At 40.3% G+C, this 18,407-nt stretch overlaps 2 protein-coding genes across 15 annotated transcripts in view; both read right to left on the bottom strand.

Annotated features, from left to right (window-relative positions):
- CPEB3 (cytoplasmic polyadenylation element binding protein 3) overlaps positions 1 to 9,277 on the bottom strand; it is a 114,691-nt gene extending 105,414 nt beyond the window's left edge. For all 7 annotated transcript variants that reach the window (XR_014948689.1, XR_014948690.1, XM_015866936.3 and 4 more), the window contains exon 1: positions 8,764 to 9,277. Coding sequence is in view for 5 of the 7 variants with exons in the window: in XM_015866936.3 (XP_015722422.2) it covers positions 8,764 to 8,944 (181 nt within the window). In the remaining 2 variants the exon portion in view is untranslated. The remainder of the gene's footprint in view (positions 1 to 8,763) is intronic.
- Positions 9,278 to 14,935: 5,658 nt separating this feature from the next.
- Positions 14,936 to 18,407, bottom strand: part of IDE (insulin degrading enzyme) — a 55,395-nt gene continuing 51,923 nt past the window's right edge. For all 8 annotated transcript variants that reach the window (XR_014948686.1, XR_014948685.1, XM_032445423.2 and 5 more), the window contains one exon: positions 14,936 to 17,638. Coding sequence is in view for 6 of the 8 variants with exons in the window: in XM_032445423.2 (XP_032301314.1) it covers positions 17,543 to 17,638 (96 nt within the window). In the remaining 2 variants the exon portion in view is untranslated. The remainder of the gene's footprint in view (positions 17,639 to 18,407) is intronic.

The following is an 18,407-nucleotide window of genomic DNA, read 5'->3' as shown; positions in this document are numbered from 1 at the left end:
TATTTCTGCTTTACTAATTTGTACAACTCTAAGTAGACCTTCTTAGTTTATTTAAAGGGCTTATTCAGGAGCTTGAGTAATTCAGCTTGCTCCCCTGAAATGCAAGTCAAAAGATGTGTGCCAAGAACATATTGCAGGTAGGGAAAAAAGTCTTGTGTTAAGAAACGTTCTGTAAACAGGGACCAGTCATACCCATTAGATCATGGACTCCTGCACCCTGAAGTTTAAGGTTGTGGCCTCTTTGTTCTTGCCTGTTATTTACTCCTATGCTCCTATTTAATTGCTTTTGCACCTCTGCGTATTATGAGCACAAAGGAGTTATTTCTGGTTGTACCGCACTAAGTAGTTCAGTAGAAAAATTCCATTCTGGAACCAGTGAAAGCAAATAGCAGACATGACTTGAAACTGCCTCAACTAAACAGCTCAGCAGCACCTGTCAAAACATATCTTGCAGGCACCTCATTTAATGCTGGATGACTAAGCCATGAAAAAGCAATTGCCTGAGCTGCAGGCCTCTATAGGAAGTGCTTTGTTTATTTAGAAAAAAAAAATGCAACTTTATTTCCACCTACAGAGCACTGCTGGTGATGCAGTTTGCATGGCGTACTGTTCTGTGTTTTTTTTCTTAGTTGTTCTTCCACACTTCGGTAACATTTTGCTGCAGCTAGCAGAAGCCAATAAAGGAACATAGTTATCTGTTTACCAGATGTGTCATCTTGTGAGCAGTTGCCATTTCTTTGCATGGAATATTACAAGAAGCTAATAACCCTACTTGATGTAGTTCTAGAAGAACCTCCTGATATTGGTTTCCCAGACACTTCTGATGCTCAGAAGACAGAAGAGCAAAGATAGCCTGGAATCAAAGGCTTCTTGATTTTGTTCACAATTAAGGCTTTTTCCTCCTCCATCAGAATCACAGCTGGTTCAGAAGTATTCAACTAATTTGATGGAAGAAAATCTCTACTGCCTTTACCTCCCTTGCATAGTTCTAGGCTAAGATCCCTGGGATAATTGAGTTTGTTACAAGTGATAGTGTGAGGCATTACTTGGGCACAAATCGTGTGCATTATTCTGTTTCAAATAACAAGAGTACAGTGAAGGAGGACAGTCCTGCTTCTCCAGTATATTTGCTTTTCAACTTTAGGGATTGATTTAAGACAGATGTTGGTTAGGTACATACTGTAACAACTCACTCTGGGTGAGTAAAGTTGCAGAAGTTCTATGGAACGCAAGGTACGTGATGAAAGCCTTCTGGAGAGAGGAACCCGAAAGAATAAAAACCAGAGCATCATTTTCTAGAGGTAGAAAAAATGCCCTTTTGACTTAATAGAACAGACTCAGACCCAAGTCCTTCTGCACTGAGCTATGAGTGTTAGTGGCATTTCTTACAATCAACACACTAGCAATTATTTTTTCTGCAGAGCGGCAGACTCTGCAGTAATAGAAAGCAATAGAAACAACAGAAAACTGTTGTTAATATGTAAGGATAACTTGGTCTGAATTTCATCAAAAGTTTCAGATCTTTCTTAGATCCTGCAGTGCCTTTTAAATGTGAGGCTGTGGCTGTTTTTGAGGGGAGAAAAAGAGTATCTTTTATCTGCAGGATTCTCTAACTCCCCCCCTTAAGGGGTGTTAAATTTCAAGGTACTATAAAAATGAAAGTGCTTTCTATTGAATGTAAATGAAGGGCTGTAACTAGCCTTCCCCCATTGCCAAGTACAGTCTCTCACAGTAGGTGTAATATTGTGCTATGTGTTTTAAGTCACATACCCCTTTACTTATTACCAGGGCTTATTTGCCCATCTCATTTCAAAGATAAATGAAAATGCAAATAATGACTAATAATTACATTCACAAGTGATTTCAAAACTATGGATGCTTGGTGGTGTTTGTTTGTTTTGTTTATTTTTCCTTTTTAAAGAAAGCTTTCCATATGCCTTCAGGTCTTTTGCTATTTTGGGCAGAGTCAGAGTAAGTGATTACAGACGATTTGTAATGTTCTTCTCCAGCTCCTGGTCAAAGCACTTCAGTTCTAGCTTAGCAAATCATATCTGCTGCATGTTGGAGTCCCTCTGCATAACACTTAGCAGCTCACAGACATTTTATTGTCTTCATCTACTGTTAAGGAACAAGAAGAACAGAAAAGGGCTGTATAGGTATTAACCAACTCTCCTTAATTTGTTGTAGATGACAGTTAAGTGTTGCAGAAGTAATTATTTGTAAACTGCAAACTGCCTAGCAGAATGCTTTTGCCCTGCTTATCCTATTTGTCCTTGCTGCTGCAACAATTAAATTGCATAAACCTTACAGTGTTTTCCTTCCTCTCTCTTCACTGATAGGACATTGCTAGCATCCACATAAGAAGAGTTAAAAGAAAATGAAATCATTTTTTATAACAACTTGGACACCTTCAACAGATTGGCGGTCAGCTCTAGGAGCCTCATTACAGGATAATTAGTTGCATCTGGAATATTTCTCAGGACCAAATTACCAAAATGTTATAAAAAGCAGAGCATGAGACTTGAATTCATCCCTTTTGGCAGCTGCACACTCATCAGCTGAGAAGCCATATAATTCGTTCCTCGCACCTAAAATATATTCTTATGAATGGCAGCCAGCGAGCCAAATTTAAAATCTGTTTGCATACAAGTGAACACGACAAAGAGAAACTGAGTATATTAATCAGCCACAATGTGCAGCTTGGATGCTGGCTTTTATAGTTTTGTTTTGGTTATATTCTGTTTTTAAAAGAATGAGGCTCGTGATACTGTGCACAAAAGGCATAAGCGAGCTGAATTCACAATGTGGCAGTTCTGTTCCAGTCAGAAAGCAAATCAACCCACTGAAATGTAATTAGTATAAATCAAATATGCACTGCAATTACATAGCACATGGTAAGCAGACTGTAAAACTGAGTGGTGTATTTTTGCATCCTAACATTTCCTGTATTCCCAGAGCAGCTTCTTTCCTTATTATTGCACTTCTGAGATGTAATTAGATAGCCTTAAAATATCTCTTATCTGTAACAACCTTTTTTCTAAAAGTCAAGTCTCGTTACTAATTGATTAAAGAAACAGTATTACCACCAAAATGCAGTAACATGGCTTGCTATCCTGCTGGCCAAAACATAAGGAAGCAGAAGGCTGGGAAGAGTGCGCAGTGGTTAAATTCTAATACTCTTTAACAGCTGAACTGGGTGCTGTGTCTTGGGTGGGGTATCTGGTTTTTTTTTTTTAAATCGTTATTGGCATTAAAAATAAAAATATCTAATCAGTTTGTAACCACTGCCCTCCTGCACACAGACACAGAAATCATCCTGATACCAAACCTATACTGGAGTGGCAACCTTCTGTGGCAGCAGTCTGGCCCTTTGAATAGTGTTCTGTTCATGCAGAGGGGTCTCACCTGCTTGGGGATATATAGCAGTGAACACTGAAAATGAGAGGATGTGCAGAAATACTTATCTATTACATAAATAAGTGATAATACTGAAACAAAGTCACAGGTGGCTGAAGTGTGAGGGATAGAACAGGTAAAGACTGCAGGCTCACTTCCATCTGTGCATCTGATTTTTAAGTCTCTGAAGTCCTACAAATTCCCCTTTCCAGCAATTGCTTGAGACCATATGCTGCCAGTCCCAACCCAGGAATGGGGTTCCTTGAACATTCTTGACAAACTTCCCCCAGCTGGATGTTCTTTCAGATAAAATGTAAGGTGTCTGAAGGTGCGGTTATGCAGCTGGCTCACCTACTGTCTTTGCTGGGTGAGAGGGTATGTACACTATGACTTTGTGCCAGCACAAGCCATGGACGTACCAGCTGGTACTTCCAAGCTGTACTGGACTTTGCCACTTCCTGCCATCCAGATGACTGCTGATTCTGGTGAGGCACTGATGCTCTTGTCCTTGGGCTGGGTTGTACAGTGATGCCCCTGTCCTTTTGGCTGGCCACCTCTGCAGACAGCTCAGCCATTCTCCCAGCTAGAGTAGCACAATGCATTAATGACTGCCAGGACAGAGCTGTTATTGAATGACACGTGCAAAAAGGGATCTGAGACGATATCGTCTTGTTGCATTCCTGCATTGAGTCTGTTCTTGGGACAGCAAGGAACTACAGAGCTCTGGGCTGACCTGAAAGTAATGAGCCTGTACTGCAGCCAGCCTGGCAGAACAGTGCCTCTCGCTTCCTCTGGGACTGGAGCCAAGTCAGTTCTCTTCAGGCGTATGAAAGGCCTAAGTCATGCTGTAGAGTCAAAGACAAAGAGGGCATGAGGTGCCCTCTGCCATCACCGTACAGTGAAAGTGGAACCTAAATGCAGATTGCTGACCTAGTTAGCTGTTACTTGCCTCAGTGAGAGTGGGGTTGAGAGTAGTCTGAGCTACTGAATGAGCGTCATGCTCATTTCTTCCCAGCAGGTACAATGTTATTAAACCACGCTGTTGCTTTAGTGGTACATTACAATGTTCTGACACCAAAATGCAGCCAGACCACAGAGCAACAGTTTCACAGAGGTCACGTTAGCCTCAGTCTCCTAAATAGCAAAACACAAAGATGAAAGAATTGTGGTAGGATTCTGAAAGCGTACCAAGTGCTTGGCAGGAAGCACAGATTTTATATCACATCTAGAACAAGATCATTCCTCCTCACAGCTGTGGTTACAATACAAGCCTAGAGCAGATGCTGGAATTGTAAAGTTCTGTATTATCTGAAGGCAGAACTCACTGGGCCCTGCAGCAGGTAAAGAGTCAGCACCTGCCGGCACGCCGTGTTCTTCCTGCTTCTACCGCTCCTGCCAGTAGTTGTGGTTGTGCTGAAAATTTACTCTTAAAGGTCAGAGATAAAGATAGATGGATAGATAGATGTGGATTTGTAATCCTGAACACATGCGGTATTTGAGAGGATGATCTCATATTCTGGTCCAGTCCTTTTATAATTAATCTCTGCATTTTCCAGCTACGTAGGAATTGTAGATTTTGGCTGATCCTTTGGTGTGCCTCTGGTGGCTGGAGGTCTTTCCATTGACAGCAGTTCATCAGTGCAGCTTAAAAAAAGCACTCTAAGCTGTCAAACAGAAGACAAATGAGGGCTTATGAAACAGAATTCTCGCTGAACTGAGACAAAACTTCCAGTGCTGACAATGACGAGGAGCAGAGACTATCTCATAATTGCCAGCTTAGCGACAGCAGAGCCTGTACTTATCTGAATTGGTACTTCTGCTCAATTCATGATGTTTTTGTCCTGTGCTAAGCCTTGAGGCTGGCAAACAATGCAAATGCCCAGGATAACTCCTCTCAAAAGGCGGCAGGTGGTGGTTAGTCTGGGGACTGAATGGTGGGGGAAGATTGCTAGGTTGCTTTATTGCTTTTTTCTCCTGTGTGGGCACCTGCTGCTGAGCTGAGACATTTTGCAGGCATCCAGGTGATGAGCACGCACTGATTTCTCAGGAGATGTTTGCTACTGTTCCAGCCTCAGCCTTTTTTTCTAAGCCCAAAATATAAAGTCACTTTTTGTTTAAAACTTTCATATCGTGCTCTTGGGAATCCTGCCTGAAGAACTGCTCATCTTTGGACATTACTCATAAAACTGGCATTCTGTCTTACCATGAAGTGGTTACCACCACACACTGGTGAGTAAATTGTGAGCATGCCTTACTCTGTCAAGGGCGGGTGATTTGTAGGAGCTGATTACTGTCTAGCCTATGATTTGCTCTCTCATTAAAAGAAGTTTCGAGTTAATGAAAATCATATCAAAGGGTACATGAAAATATGCAAGAAACATTTGTCTGATCCATTAAGGAATAAATTCTGTTCCAATGCAGTACAGAGCAGACAAGAATGCAGAAATAAAACAAATGCATTTGGCCTTTGAAACGAAACCCACCATCTCAGGAGGATTTAGACTGGAAGAATCATTCTCTTATAATGTAAAATTAATCATCAACTATAACACTGGGCACTGAAAGTCTGAGTAAAAAAGCATTTGTTTTGCATATTGATGGGGTTAGTACATAACATGGCATGTGTAAACCAGAAAGTGAATACAGAATCCTGAAATTAGACTTTCATTACTAGAATAAAGGATGGAAAGAAGCTGGGAGATACACATCTTTTCTCCTTTCATGTATGGGTATATTGTTACCCATTTTGAGACAGTGACCTTCTAACAGACTTCTAATCCATGCTGTGTACGTAAGGAGCCATGTACTTTTCCAAGCTGACAGTTGCTCTGTTCCTATATATAGCTTGCAATAGAGCATGACAGAGAAAACTAGAGTTGGAGGGATGACACAAAAATAAACCATTGGATTCAGGCAAGGGAGGAATTTGCCTTCAGCTGAAATTTGAAAAGTTACAGACCGACGTGCAGCATCCTAAAAGGCTTTGACAGGCTTATTATCAGGGTGTAATTTCTTTTCCCATCATACATTCTCAAAGTCATAGCTGCAGGCCTTTCTTCTGTTAATATGGGCAGCATGTTTGGTTTGCTTTTCAGAGATGAGACAGATCACAGGCTTTATTACTGCCCATGGCATAAGGCATCAGCATTAGAACCAGCTCTGACAAAAAGAGCAGTGCCTGAGCTCAGGGTGTGTCCAGCTGGCAGGGACAGGGGATAGTGGCACCAGTGGCACCAGTCCTGCTCGCAGTGCTGGCATTGGGCAGAGGAACATGAGTCCATGGCAGCCCTGATGCATGCAGCTGCCTGGGGACAGCTTTCACTTGAGTATTTTTAAGTCATATGTGGGATGTAAATTTGAGGCTAATGCCATTATTCAAAGTGCTATCATTAATGTATAAGGATATATGGCCACAGCCATCTCATAAAGCTCACTTTCAGATTGGCCCCCTTGCCTATATGAATTCACCCTTCTCTTTCTTGCTAGATTTAGGTAATTTATTACAGCTGCGTGTATGTGAATCTGACTTGTTTTCCATGAAAGGCTGCAACCAAGAGGGTCAGAAGAACAGAGCTTAAAAAGGAAGCTGTCGCTTTCCTAGGCTTGTTCTTTAACATGCAAGTAACATCGCTTCAAACTTGCATCACGGTGGTTAATAGGCAGAAGTAGGTCTAAGGCCATTCAAGCTCTGACTCATCCCTCCAATGTACTGGGGCGATGCGCCTTCTGCATTAGCTGAGGCCTTTGAAATTAGAAAAAGGACAAAGGGAAGACAAAGGGGAACTTAACAAAATGTGACAATTAATTCAGCTACATTTAAAATCACTAACTGCAATGTTATTCAATTGCAGTGAATGGAAATTTAACTAATTCAAGATATATCAAATCAACTGAACGCTCCAAAGTTCAGAACAACCTTTAGAGGGGTGTGTTGCTGATGCACAGGACATCTCCCAAGCCAAGCGTGCATTATCTCTGCAATGTTCTTTTCAGCCTTACAGCTCTGGATTGTACAGTTTATTCATCTGTCAGGGTGCACTTCTTGCCAGTGTATCACTTACATCTTTTTTCTCCAAACCAGGAAAAAAAAACAAAACAAAACTGTATTTTTAGAAAGACAGAGCAAGCTCTTAATACAAATCGGCTGATTCAGAGTCCGTTCTCCATTTTCTGTCTCCTTCAACCACATTGCTTCATATGCCTTCAAGTTAAGCCTGTCCAATGAGCTTTTGCTCTCTGTGACAGAGTTACAGGAAACAGAATAAGCAATTTTATCCTCCAGTGGTACAAGCCAGGTGGCTCTTCCAAGCAGATGTATGACAGCCATGGGAGCTCAGTGCAGCCCATGGACACTCAGAGCCAGCAGTGAGTGTGATTCGGGGGAAATGGAAGCTCCCCTGCATGCTGAAGAACCAGAAAAGGGCAGGTGCTCATGTACTGTGGTGTAATGCTGTGCAGAGTATGTGGTTAATGAGCATTACTAATTACTGCCAAAGCAGTTTTTCCTCTTGTGCTCTGCAGTGAAGGCTCAGAGTGCTCCTCCACTTTCCCAAACACTTAAACACCTGCATCATGTGCACACAGAACCATGGAATCAAAGATACACATCACAGACACACAGTGCTGCCCCGGACTAGGAAGGTGAGGTGCAGGAGATGCAGCACAGACCTTGAGCGCAGGATCCTTGCTGTTCACGGGTTACAGGGCCTTGCAAGGAAAGGCTGCTACCAGCACCAGGTTGCCTGACATTTGTTTTAATCAGACCACGTGTCCAATTGCTAAGATCCTTAAGCACCATGCTGGCACGCTGGGTATGCAGCCCGCAGGGAATAACCGTGTAAGCTTTCCCCTGTGGCAGTTTGGTCACCTAATGCGGTACTGCATCGGGTCTCCCATAGTCTCAAAGTTCGGAACAGGGAATGGGAAATTAGGCAGGGAGGACTCATCCTGGAGGCGGCCTGGGGGAGGTGGAGGAGCAGGGCGGGTCCCGCAGGTGGGTGCTTATCGCAGGGCCACAGGCGCACTGCTGGCACGTGTGGTGCGCCTCGTGCTTCTGGCCGAGATAACGGCGTCCCTATCAGCAAAGTAGCGCAGAAGGGAAGCTGCCGCCCTCACCCTTAATGTTCGTCTCGTTTGGGTTTGAACACTCGGCTCGTACAGACACGGGCAGCTCCTGCTGCTCTCCCACCCGTCGTTACCGCGCCGCCAACTGCCGGGCGGGCACAGGCCGAGCCCTGCGGCCCTTCGAGGAGAGCGGCTCGCGGCACCGCACCGCCATCCCCCGGGCCACGCTCGCCCCCCCGCCGCCCTTCATCGCTCGCCTTCCCCGCCCCGAGCCTTCCCCCAGCCCGGCCCGGCCCCTCTCACCGCCTTTCAGCGCTCCATGTCGGCTGTGCACCTCCCAGCGGCTCCCGGCGGCCGCAGCCCCGCGCTCCGCGCCCTGAGGCAGCGCGTGAGGGAGGCGGCGGGGCGGGAAGCGGGAGCGGCTCGTGCCGGGCAGCGCCAGGAGGAAGGAGCGCGGGATGAAGATAAAGAATAATAAAAACATCTCCTGCGTTTTAAAAGTAATTTATTTGTTTTTTCCAGGTTAAGCAGTTGAAGTTCTCCTTATGTTTTTATCCTTAAGAGTCAAACAAATATGATTTTCCCCATCAGAAAGGAGAAAATCATTTCCATGCACAAGGATGAGATGCACAACTCTTCACATTATTATAGGGAACAACAGCAAATGTTGTATCATAGCACCAAGAATTTCCATTACAGTGTGAAGGAAAGACACCATGAAAGCTTCTCCTCATGGCAAATCCTTTATGCTGACATTTGGGCTCTAAAGCACACTTTTCTAAGCAATTAAACTTTGCATTACAAATAAAACTACCTACAAAAAGTTGATGCTAAGAATTAAACTATGAAAGTTGATTTGTTTTCTTGCATAGCAAATTTTCTTTACACTTTGAAAGAGGTAAAACATAAACATTTAATTCTTCCTTGCCTGGTCTTCCTTTATCCCAAGCTGGCCAAACAACAGGAAGTAATTAGTTAAGATACAGCACGAATCTGAACATTCCTCTGCAAGTTAAATCATACAATCCTGCTCTTAATACTGTAAAGATAACACTATAGAGTTCAATACCTACTGTCACATTGCTTCTGCTTGGCTCTCTACGTTAAAAAAAAATATTAAGAGCCAGCTGTACACACCTAGCAAGGGATCAGCATTTCAGATTTGCAGTCATTTACTCTCTTGCACCGCCATAAATAACACACTCAGTTCTGCTGCTTTGCTCAATCCCAAGATTAGGTGTGACAATAACTTTCAAATAGGCCTATCCCCTACCTGGGGTACAGGAAACGGGTTGGAAATGGCACTAAGTAGCACACTGTAAGTACTGCAACAGTTCAGATACAATGGAACTTCATTTCTAACAAGAAAGAGGTTGCAACATTTGGCGTTAAACTAAGTGAAAACATCTGTCTGAAGGAGACAATTCCATGTAGCTCAAGGATAGAGCATCTGAGATTGCAAAGGGTCAACAAAGATGGGACTGTTCTCCTCTCCTGATGCCTTCTACCATTCATCTACTTTCAAAACCAGAAAACAACATTACAAACGTAGGGCTGTGGGGTGTTTTTATTGTTGTTGTTTGTTGGTTGAACTCCATCCTCATTACGTGCCTCCCAGCCGTGCAATCCCCCTCCTGCAGTACCAGTCTGTCAGGACTGTACACATTGGTGCCAGTACATCTCTGGTACCATCTGAGGGCACCCTGGCATGTTCACTGAGCCCAGAATGACCAACAGAACATGTAAAAATATTTAAGCTTCCTGATCCTGACTGTGCTTTCCCTTACAGTGCTACTTAACTATGCTATTTAATTAATTAGATGTAACTAATATAGATTTTTACCAATTTAGATAAACAGTATCTTGGGTTTTAAATTTACCTTCATGGTTTATGTGCAGTGGCTCCTGGAGAACAGCAGGAGCTTGAGCATCTTTTACTTATCTACCACAAAAGAGCTTTGTAGGACCACTGCGAAATTAAAGCCTGGTCCAACAAAGTATGAAATGATAGGACTCTATTTAATACCTGTTCAATACAAGGCTGAGACCCTAAACCCGGATCTCAGATTAAAGGAAAGAATGAATGTTTAAAGTATTCCAGGCCTATTAAGCTTTCAAAAAATATTTAAGATTATTTGAAATGACCTGTCAGGTTTTATGCCAGAATCACTGTAAAATATACTTATTTTTTGATCTAGGACTAACTATCAAAATGCTACAGGGTATCACATTTACTCCAGTTGTCTGGTTAGCTTGAGCTCTTCGTTAGGGTTTAATCTCCAAATTATCTCAATTGCTTTCTTCTTCTGTTTTTTTTTTTTTTTTCTTTTTCCTGTCTTTTTAGTAGAAAATGTAGTTCATAATATTCATGAGATTCTGCTACCTATCGTTCTGTTGCTAACACAGCTCAAAGAAACTTTGACTGTTCAAACACTGCAAGTTGTCCTGAAAAAAGTTATCAGCTCTTAATTATGCAACATTTAAAAGGCCTAATAAAAATGATCAACAATACACTTGTGCATTGGTAGTTTACAGACATTAACACACAAACCCTTTTCACAGGAATTTATAATCTACGCACAATGATATGACAGATAGACATGATCATTAGACAAGAAGAGTAAAATGCCATGCAACTAGCTGCTTTCAACTTATATGCATTATCTTCCATTTCAACATTATTTGTATTGAGTAGCTCACTGTGAGAAAGCACCCAAGATCACTCATACATTTTGTATACACTGAGTTTAATACAATCTTTTGATTTTTAACATTCATAACATCTTAAAACTAATGATGTTTGACATTTAAATTCAAGTGGAAAATCAGAACTACAAGCATTCTTTGTATATGTATTCTTCAAGTTACACAAAGTCTACATGCTATTCCACTCAAATACGCCTTCCAGGAAAAGGCTGCATATAAGGTACATTTTTATTAGGTTACTTACAGCAATCAAATCATGTTGTGCATACGACAGCCAGTCAGTCTCCTGTTATGGTTGAGTAGCACCTGTTTTCAATTTATTTCTGAAATACTTGGTTAAGTCTCCCACTGTGCTGAGCTTTGATAGCAGTCATGTGGCCAAGACATCCTGTGGATGCCACCTTTACATCATGTTACAGATAGAGCATGCCATGATTAGAAGATGAACTTGAGTAATGAAAAACATCCCAGAACATGCATGCAGCCCGCACTCAGTGCATAACACCGCTAAAGGGACGCTGATGACATTTGCATCTGGTATGACAATGGGAAAAGCCTGGTCCTCTCACTTGGGTCAGACCTGACAATGCACAATGAACTGCAGGCATCTGCCTTAGAAGATGACACAAGGAGCATTGGAACTAAATAATCAGCTTGTGGAGATGCCAGATCCAGTTATAAGTACAGATTCCTGCATTCCTAAAATATTTCTAATGCTGCAGACAATTTCATCTGGAAATATCAATCAAATCTGTGAACTGGGGAATTACCTGTACTGATATTTTCAGATTCCTGAAGCTTCACCCTTAACAGATATGTATGAGTGAATGGTACTGGTATCTCATAGTTGAAACGCAGAATGTCATTTGCAGTAAGTGTTCCTAAGAAATGCTTTGTTTGCAGTATTGCAGCAGGCTTGGAATACAAGTATCAGAAGGCTTAAAGTTACTAGAATGACAAATAAAGGTGGGAGGCACTGAACCCTTTGATAGCTTATTGACTCCTTTGCTTTACACACATTCACAAATGCAAAAACATGTTGAAACTTGAAGCTGAACCTTTGGACTGAAACCTGTCCTGCTAAACTTACTTCATTCCCAATCAAGTTTTAAAATACCAAAGAAGATATTTGAGAGCATTACTTCTCACAAGTGTTTACATATTTTTGGTGTTTTAACCAACTCCAACACTGCCCTGTGAAGTGCATCACTTCAATACCTAGATGGCATATTCTCAAAAGCTGTGTCCACTAAAAGGCATATATCAAAAACATATCTTTAATGCCAACACTCAGCTGTTGCTAACATTTGTACACACACAGATTTTCTCTATCAGATTTCCCAAAGCGCCTTTTTTCCTGCATGCTCTGAGATGACTCAACCTTAACAATGCCCATTTTCTCTAGGCCATCATTCTCACCTTCCAGGAGCCGAGCAGTGCAGCCTGGAACTCCCTGATTCCTCTGTTGCAACTGTTCTTTTGGCAGAGTACACACTGAGTCCACACCTACCATGGGACACCCATTTGATGCACAGGTGGAAGAGAAGGGACCCTGAGCTCCAGTTGCTGCTCCAGTATTTACCTGCCTGTAATGCCCTACATGACACAGTGGTTGTCACTACAGAAGCAACACAATTCCTTTCTCCCTTCTTGAAAGAGATGCTGGGCAGGCTGTGAAAAGCCATAATGTAAACATGAAGTAGAATGAACCACCTTTTACACACCGAATGGTGGTAAACCCTCAGAAAGATGCAGGATTTGAACTTGGATCCTTCCTGCAGGAGTTTCCCACTGCCTATCCTGGTTAGTTCCTCACTCAACATAATAGTAACCTGAAGTCTACAGAGAGGTTTATACCTCTTTCCACATCTTGCATAAATAGTAAAGAAATCTAATTCTGAATTTTGCATTGTATGACAAAAGGAGGGGATCCTAAAAGTTAACAGCAGCAAATGCTCAGCACAGTGGTGTCTACATCCCTTAACGCTTCACTTTCAGTGATGGTTCACGTTGCTGGGGTGCCTGAAAAATATTAATTTAAGCAGTCGAATGTTTTAAATCTTAAAACTCTGTTTATATGCTTGAGCTCAATTAAATGGGTTTAATTATGACATTTCCCATATTACTGTGTCTTTGGCCTTAACCACACTTGCTTCTTTCCATTTGAAAATCAGATTTCACATGTTGTTGAAATTAAATTCTACCACAAACATATGCTATAACTTGCATTTTTGAAAAGTAAGGAGACTCTGAAATGCTTCAGCAGAATCTATACTGGTTAGGCTTCTTTTTAAACTACATGAAAGGTCATAGAATCATAGAGTGGCCTGGGTTGAAAAGGACCACAATGATCATCTAGTTTCAACCTTCCTGCTATGGGCAGGGTCACCAACCACCAGACCAGACTGCTCAGAGCCTGGTCTTTAATGCCTCCATGGATGGGGCATCCACAACCTCTCTTGGCAACCAGGTCAGAAAGGTGCCTAAGCTCTTCATCCTTTAAAACAGTAAAGATGTGTCCTGTACTGTGTAGCATGCAGCTATAATATGAAAATGAAAACCAAAAAAACAAAGTATTTCAGAATAGGATTTGAATATCAAATTAGCTATCAGCTCAAGGAAAGGATCCAGATGTTATTGCAGTTGACTATATAAGTTCAATGGTCAGTTATTGAAAAAGCATGGAAAAGTGTATGGATAAAGACAGAATATAAGGATTTTTCACTTTACAGTAGAGCTACAGGGAAAGCATAAGATCCAGCTGAATGGCAGGGAGAAGATAACACTAGAATCCTGCTGGTCTTGTGTTAAAACAGGAGCTAGAAATAATAAATGAAGTTCAAAAGCTACATAATGATATCTCCACACACTGTGATTACTTGGGAATGCAATAAAATGAATGCAGGAGCTGTTCACATCAACACACTTGAACAACTGGTCTGAAAAAGCTCAAGCTTTTGGTTTATTTGCTGGTTTGGGTGGTGGTGTTTTTTTGTTTTGTTTTGTTGGTTTTTTTTTTGCTAAGCATGACAGTCTAGCTATATTTGGATGGCCTGGGTTTTGTTTTCAGAAAAGATAATAAAGTCAATGTTTTAAGATTTGTAACAATTTGTACTCTAACAATAACAGTGTAGTTCAAGTTTTAGGGACTAATAATTTTCCAGGTGGTTTGCAAGCATTTTATTCCAGTGATGAAATCACCAGCCACTTCTTGCCAAAGCCAAGGATTAAAAAAAACCCATCTCTTCAGACTTCACAGTATTTATTTTTCTAACAGTCACACTTATTCTGTAACTTTCTGCAAGTAATCCTGTGGTGTGCATGAAATGAGATGACCTAAGAATGTGGAATCTCAAAAGCAACTCTGAAGTAAATCTGCACCAGCCAAGATTAAATGTAGCTGTAGTGATGCTCTGTATTTACAATTTCAGATTTGATTATTTAAATCTGGTCTTACGGAAATATTTTTACCTTCATATTATAAAGCCTTCACACTCAGAGAGCAACATAGGTGATCTGCCTTGGAGGTGTGGGATGACATGGGGGAAGTCTTTTGAAACACCATAGAAGTGAATGAGAACAGTTCTCCAGCAATTCTATTCAGCCTAACCAGTCCAAGAAACTGCAAAACTGCGTCATAATGTACAGTAAAAGACATTGAAAAATGAGAGATGTAACATTACCAGTATGTGAAAAAAATAAATAAAAAAATATAGAAAGAAAAGAAAGAAATGGGAAAAAAAAGAAAAGAAATTAAGAACGCCAAATGTTAAATTCAGATTGTTTATTGTAAACAGAATAACTCTAGCACTCTGTCATACTGGCTGTGTCACATGCACCCAATTCCACATCAACTGCTTAAAATAGCACTTGCAAAAATTACAGTTATGTAATAATAATTTATGGTTTCTTACATAAACTAATTAACAAGCACTAAAATTGAATTACAGTGTATCCTAGGTAGTTTTTTATTGCTTGTAGACACTGCAGCTTTGGATCCATTACGATGAACCCATTAGTATGCCTGAGTTTATCAAAATTTACTGCTATATCAAACTCAGAAACTGTAAAATGCTGGAGAACACTTAAAAGCAGTTAAGAGTTGTTGGAAAACTACATGTGTTTCCACATCCAGTCACAGAACTTTACAATTCTACATTTTTTCCTGTGGAAAACGTGATTTGTGAGCTTGTGTTAAGTACACTGCCATTCCAATTTATGCATATAATTTGTTAGAGTTCATAGTACTTCCACTAATATATATTTTTATTATTATTATTGTTTTCACAGAAGCAATTTGATTTTATTCACCAAAAGTGTGGCATGTTCAAATACCACTAATTCCCAAAATATATATTTTTATAATATGTTGCCTTAAGTTTTAATATATATAATACATATAGATTTTCACTAAAAGAAAACTATAAACAAAAGCAAAATGTAAGAATAAAAAGTCCATTTTACGTGGAGGATCCATGAAAAACATGGAGAACAAAGACACCTGTATTGGTTTTGCTTATACCACAGCCGATTTTTTTCACCTCAGGCTACAAAAAGTGCTAGTGGACTTTCTTGTCAACAGGTTACATCACATACTATCATCGGATTTATTAAAGAGATGTTCAAACATATCCTGTTAGCCTTACAAACAACTTAAATGCACTCTATTTATTCAGCTAGTGCACACACAAATAAAGAAAACTTAAAGCCCTTGCCCTGGCAAGCATTCATTTAACTGCCTTCAAAGCCAGCATCACTACAACACTGACTGAACGACAAGAACACCCCTATTGAACATTCCAGGATTCTGACGTACACATACATGACACACATTTAATATCATAGCCTCAGCTTTAAGTTGCAGTAGGAAGCAAACTCTCACTAACACCTCTGATATAGCAAGGGCTCATTACGAACAGATTTTTACACCTTGAGTGCTTTGCATCCTCTACCCTGTCTGAACAACTACAATCAATTTTATGCATTAAACTTGTAAGCAACTTAGTAAGATGTTCCCTTTTTCTATTTAGGAAGTTTAACCTAATTTGCTGTTTCAAGTGGAAGACTACTGCAGAAGGCAGTAGACTCGGTGAAGACTGGACACTGTATTAACATTTTACTAAGTCACAGGATATCCATACAATGTTCCAGCATAATTCTTGATCCTTGCGTTTCACCTTCTCAAAAGGAGCAGGAAAGAACATTTTGTGATGCAACCTGAACTGCACACCATTGCCATGACTTCTGCTAACCCGGTATTGCTGTGCCAGAACTGCCCCATCTCAAATGCCTTTTTGAAGGACAAAAAGCACCCACAGAGATGTATCATAGAAATAATGAATCCGATTCCTTACAGGGCCCATATTTGACATTCATTCATTCCGCAGTCAAGAGCTAACTCATGTCTAAAGTTATTTGCACTACTAAGTGCTTGACTGAGACCTAATAACAAGAAAGGCAAATTGTACTGGTGGAGAACTCATGTAGTCTATGCACAACTGAAAACAAAAATGACACCAAATTAAGTATCTTATACATCATATGGAAACAATTCTGAATAACACTGAAAAACTGAAGAGGATATTGATATTATCAAGACGAGACTAGGACAACGCTTTTGGTAACAAACGTAAGTTGGACTGTTGAAGTGTTTCCAGCATTTCACAAGTTTTAATATAAAATGTCCCCAAATTTATATATAAAGATTAAAATCATGTCCATATCTCCAGTTATTTTCACTAAGATAATTCTCTCACTTATGACTATGTTATCAGTTTCTCTTTTTTTCCCCTCCACTGGTTTTCACCAAACTTAAATAGAAAACATGTTATGTTGATTGCATTAAGGATCAATTTTAAAAAGTCACATTCAACTCAGCACTTCAAAAAATGTGAAACTCTACTTTAAGAAAAATTGTTGACCCCATCCCATTCTTTTCTCACCCTCCTCCAGTTCCTAGGCAGATTATTTTTGGGCTGCTAAACGTTGATTGTTTTTCAGGAATAGTGAGGATATTTCAAGCAATTGTTTGCTCCAGAAGCTTATTTTATCAAAATTCAAGTTTGAAGGGGTGCACTATTTCAAAAATATACTGCATCTACAAGTTGTTTTTCATTATTACTATTATTATTGTTTCAGTTGATTTTGGTTTTCAACAGGTTGTCTGTAATATAAATGACACATGACCACAACTGATTTTTCTATACTCTCTATGCCTAACACACATCTAACGTCAAATGAACCAGGAAGGAATTTGGGACTTTCATAATGGACAGAACCATTTATCCTAACAGTCTTTAATAATTTTGTTCATCATGAAGTCCCCTGAAACCACATCAGTGCTGATCATTTGCATTTCTTCATCCATTGGGGTTCTTCACAGTTTTGCAGCCATGAAATTGATATGTGGTTTCACCAGTGGAAAGAGTGGCAGACTGCGCTTGAACTCTGTCATATTTTCAATCACGCTTGGCTGCAAAGAAGCGTATGCAAGAAAGTCTGCTCAATTATCTTTAATCAGAAGAGTGAGAAATTCCCCACTAGTTATTCTGCAGCTACATCAATATATACATCTGTCTTGTTTTCTTTCAAGCAGTACTAATGATTCAACATTTCATTATTACAGAACTTCCCCAAATAAAGTGGTATTACTTCTGAAATGAATGGTTTAATATCTACTCCAAATAATTTAAAACAATAACTGTAATGCAGTGATTGCATTATCAGTTATGTCAGGTAATTTAGAAAATGCAGAGCCAAGTTCATAAAAATAACAGCAATTCAACAATTTGGCATTTGTAGCTGCTGCAATAAAAGTCACCTTTTAACACTTACGTCAAAACAACAAATATATCCATATTTAATTCATACAGAAATTTCCACCACGGTGATTATCCCACCTATAAACACTGAGTAAGAAGAGCACAGACCAACAACAGTACTGCAAAAAGAATCACCTACTGGGACAAACACATTTCTTCAAGCAATTTCATTTGAGGCCCAGGAATGGCCCGATGTTATCATATCTACTCACACAAACGGCAACACTGTGAGTCTATAATATCTGTATGAACAGAATTTGCCAAATTGCTTCATTCTCAGGGTATATTAATCCACAGACACAGAAATATTTCATCCTCTAAGATCATGACCGGATAGTTAGGTGTGGGGTTCTCTTTTCTGAACAGATCAGAAGTTTACTGATGCATATCCATCCTTCTCTTGGCACATCACACATTCTA

This window comes from Coturnix japonica, chromosome 8 (assembly GCF_054131305.1).
Source record: "Coturnix japonica strain WE chromosome 8, WE-NBRP24, whole genome shotgun sequence".
Classification (NCBI taxonomy): domain Eukaryota; kingdom Metazoa; phylum Chordata; class Aves; order Galliformes; family Phasianidae; genus Coturnix; species Coturnix japonica.
Note: the sequence above shows the minus strand (reverse complement) of the source record. Positions and strands in the feature narration are given on the sequence as shown.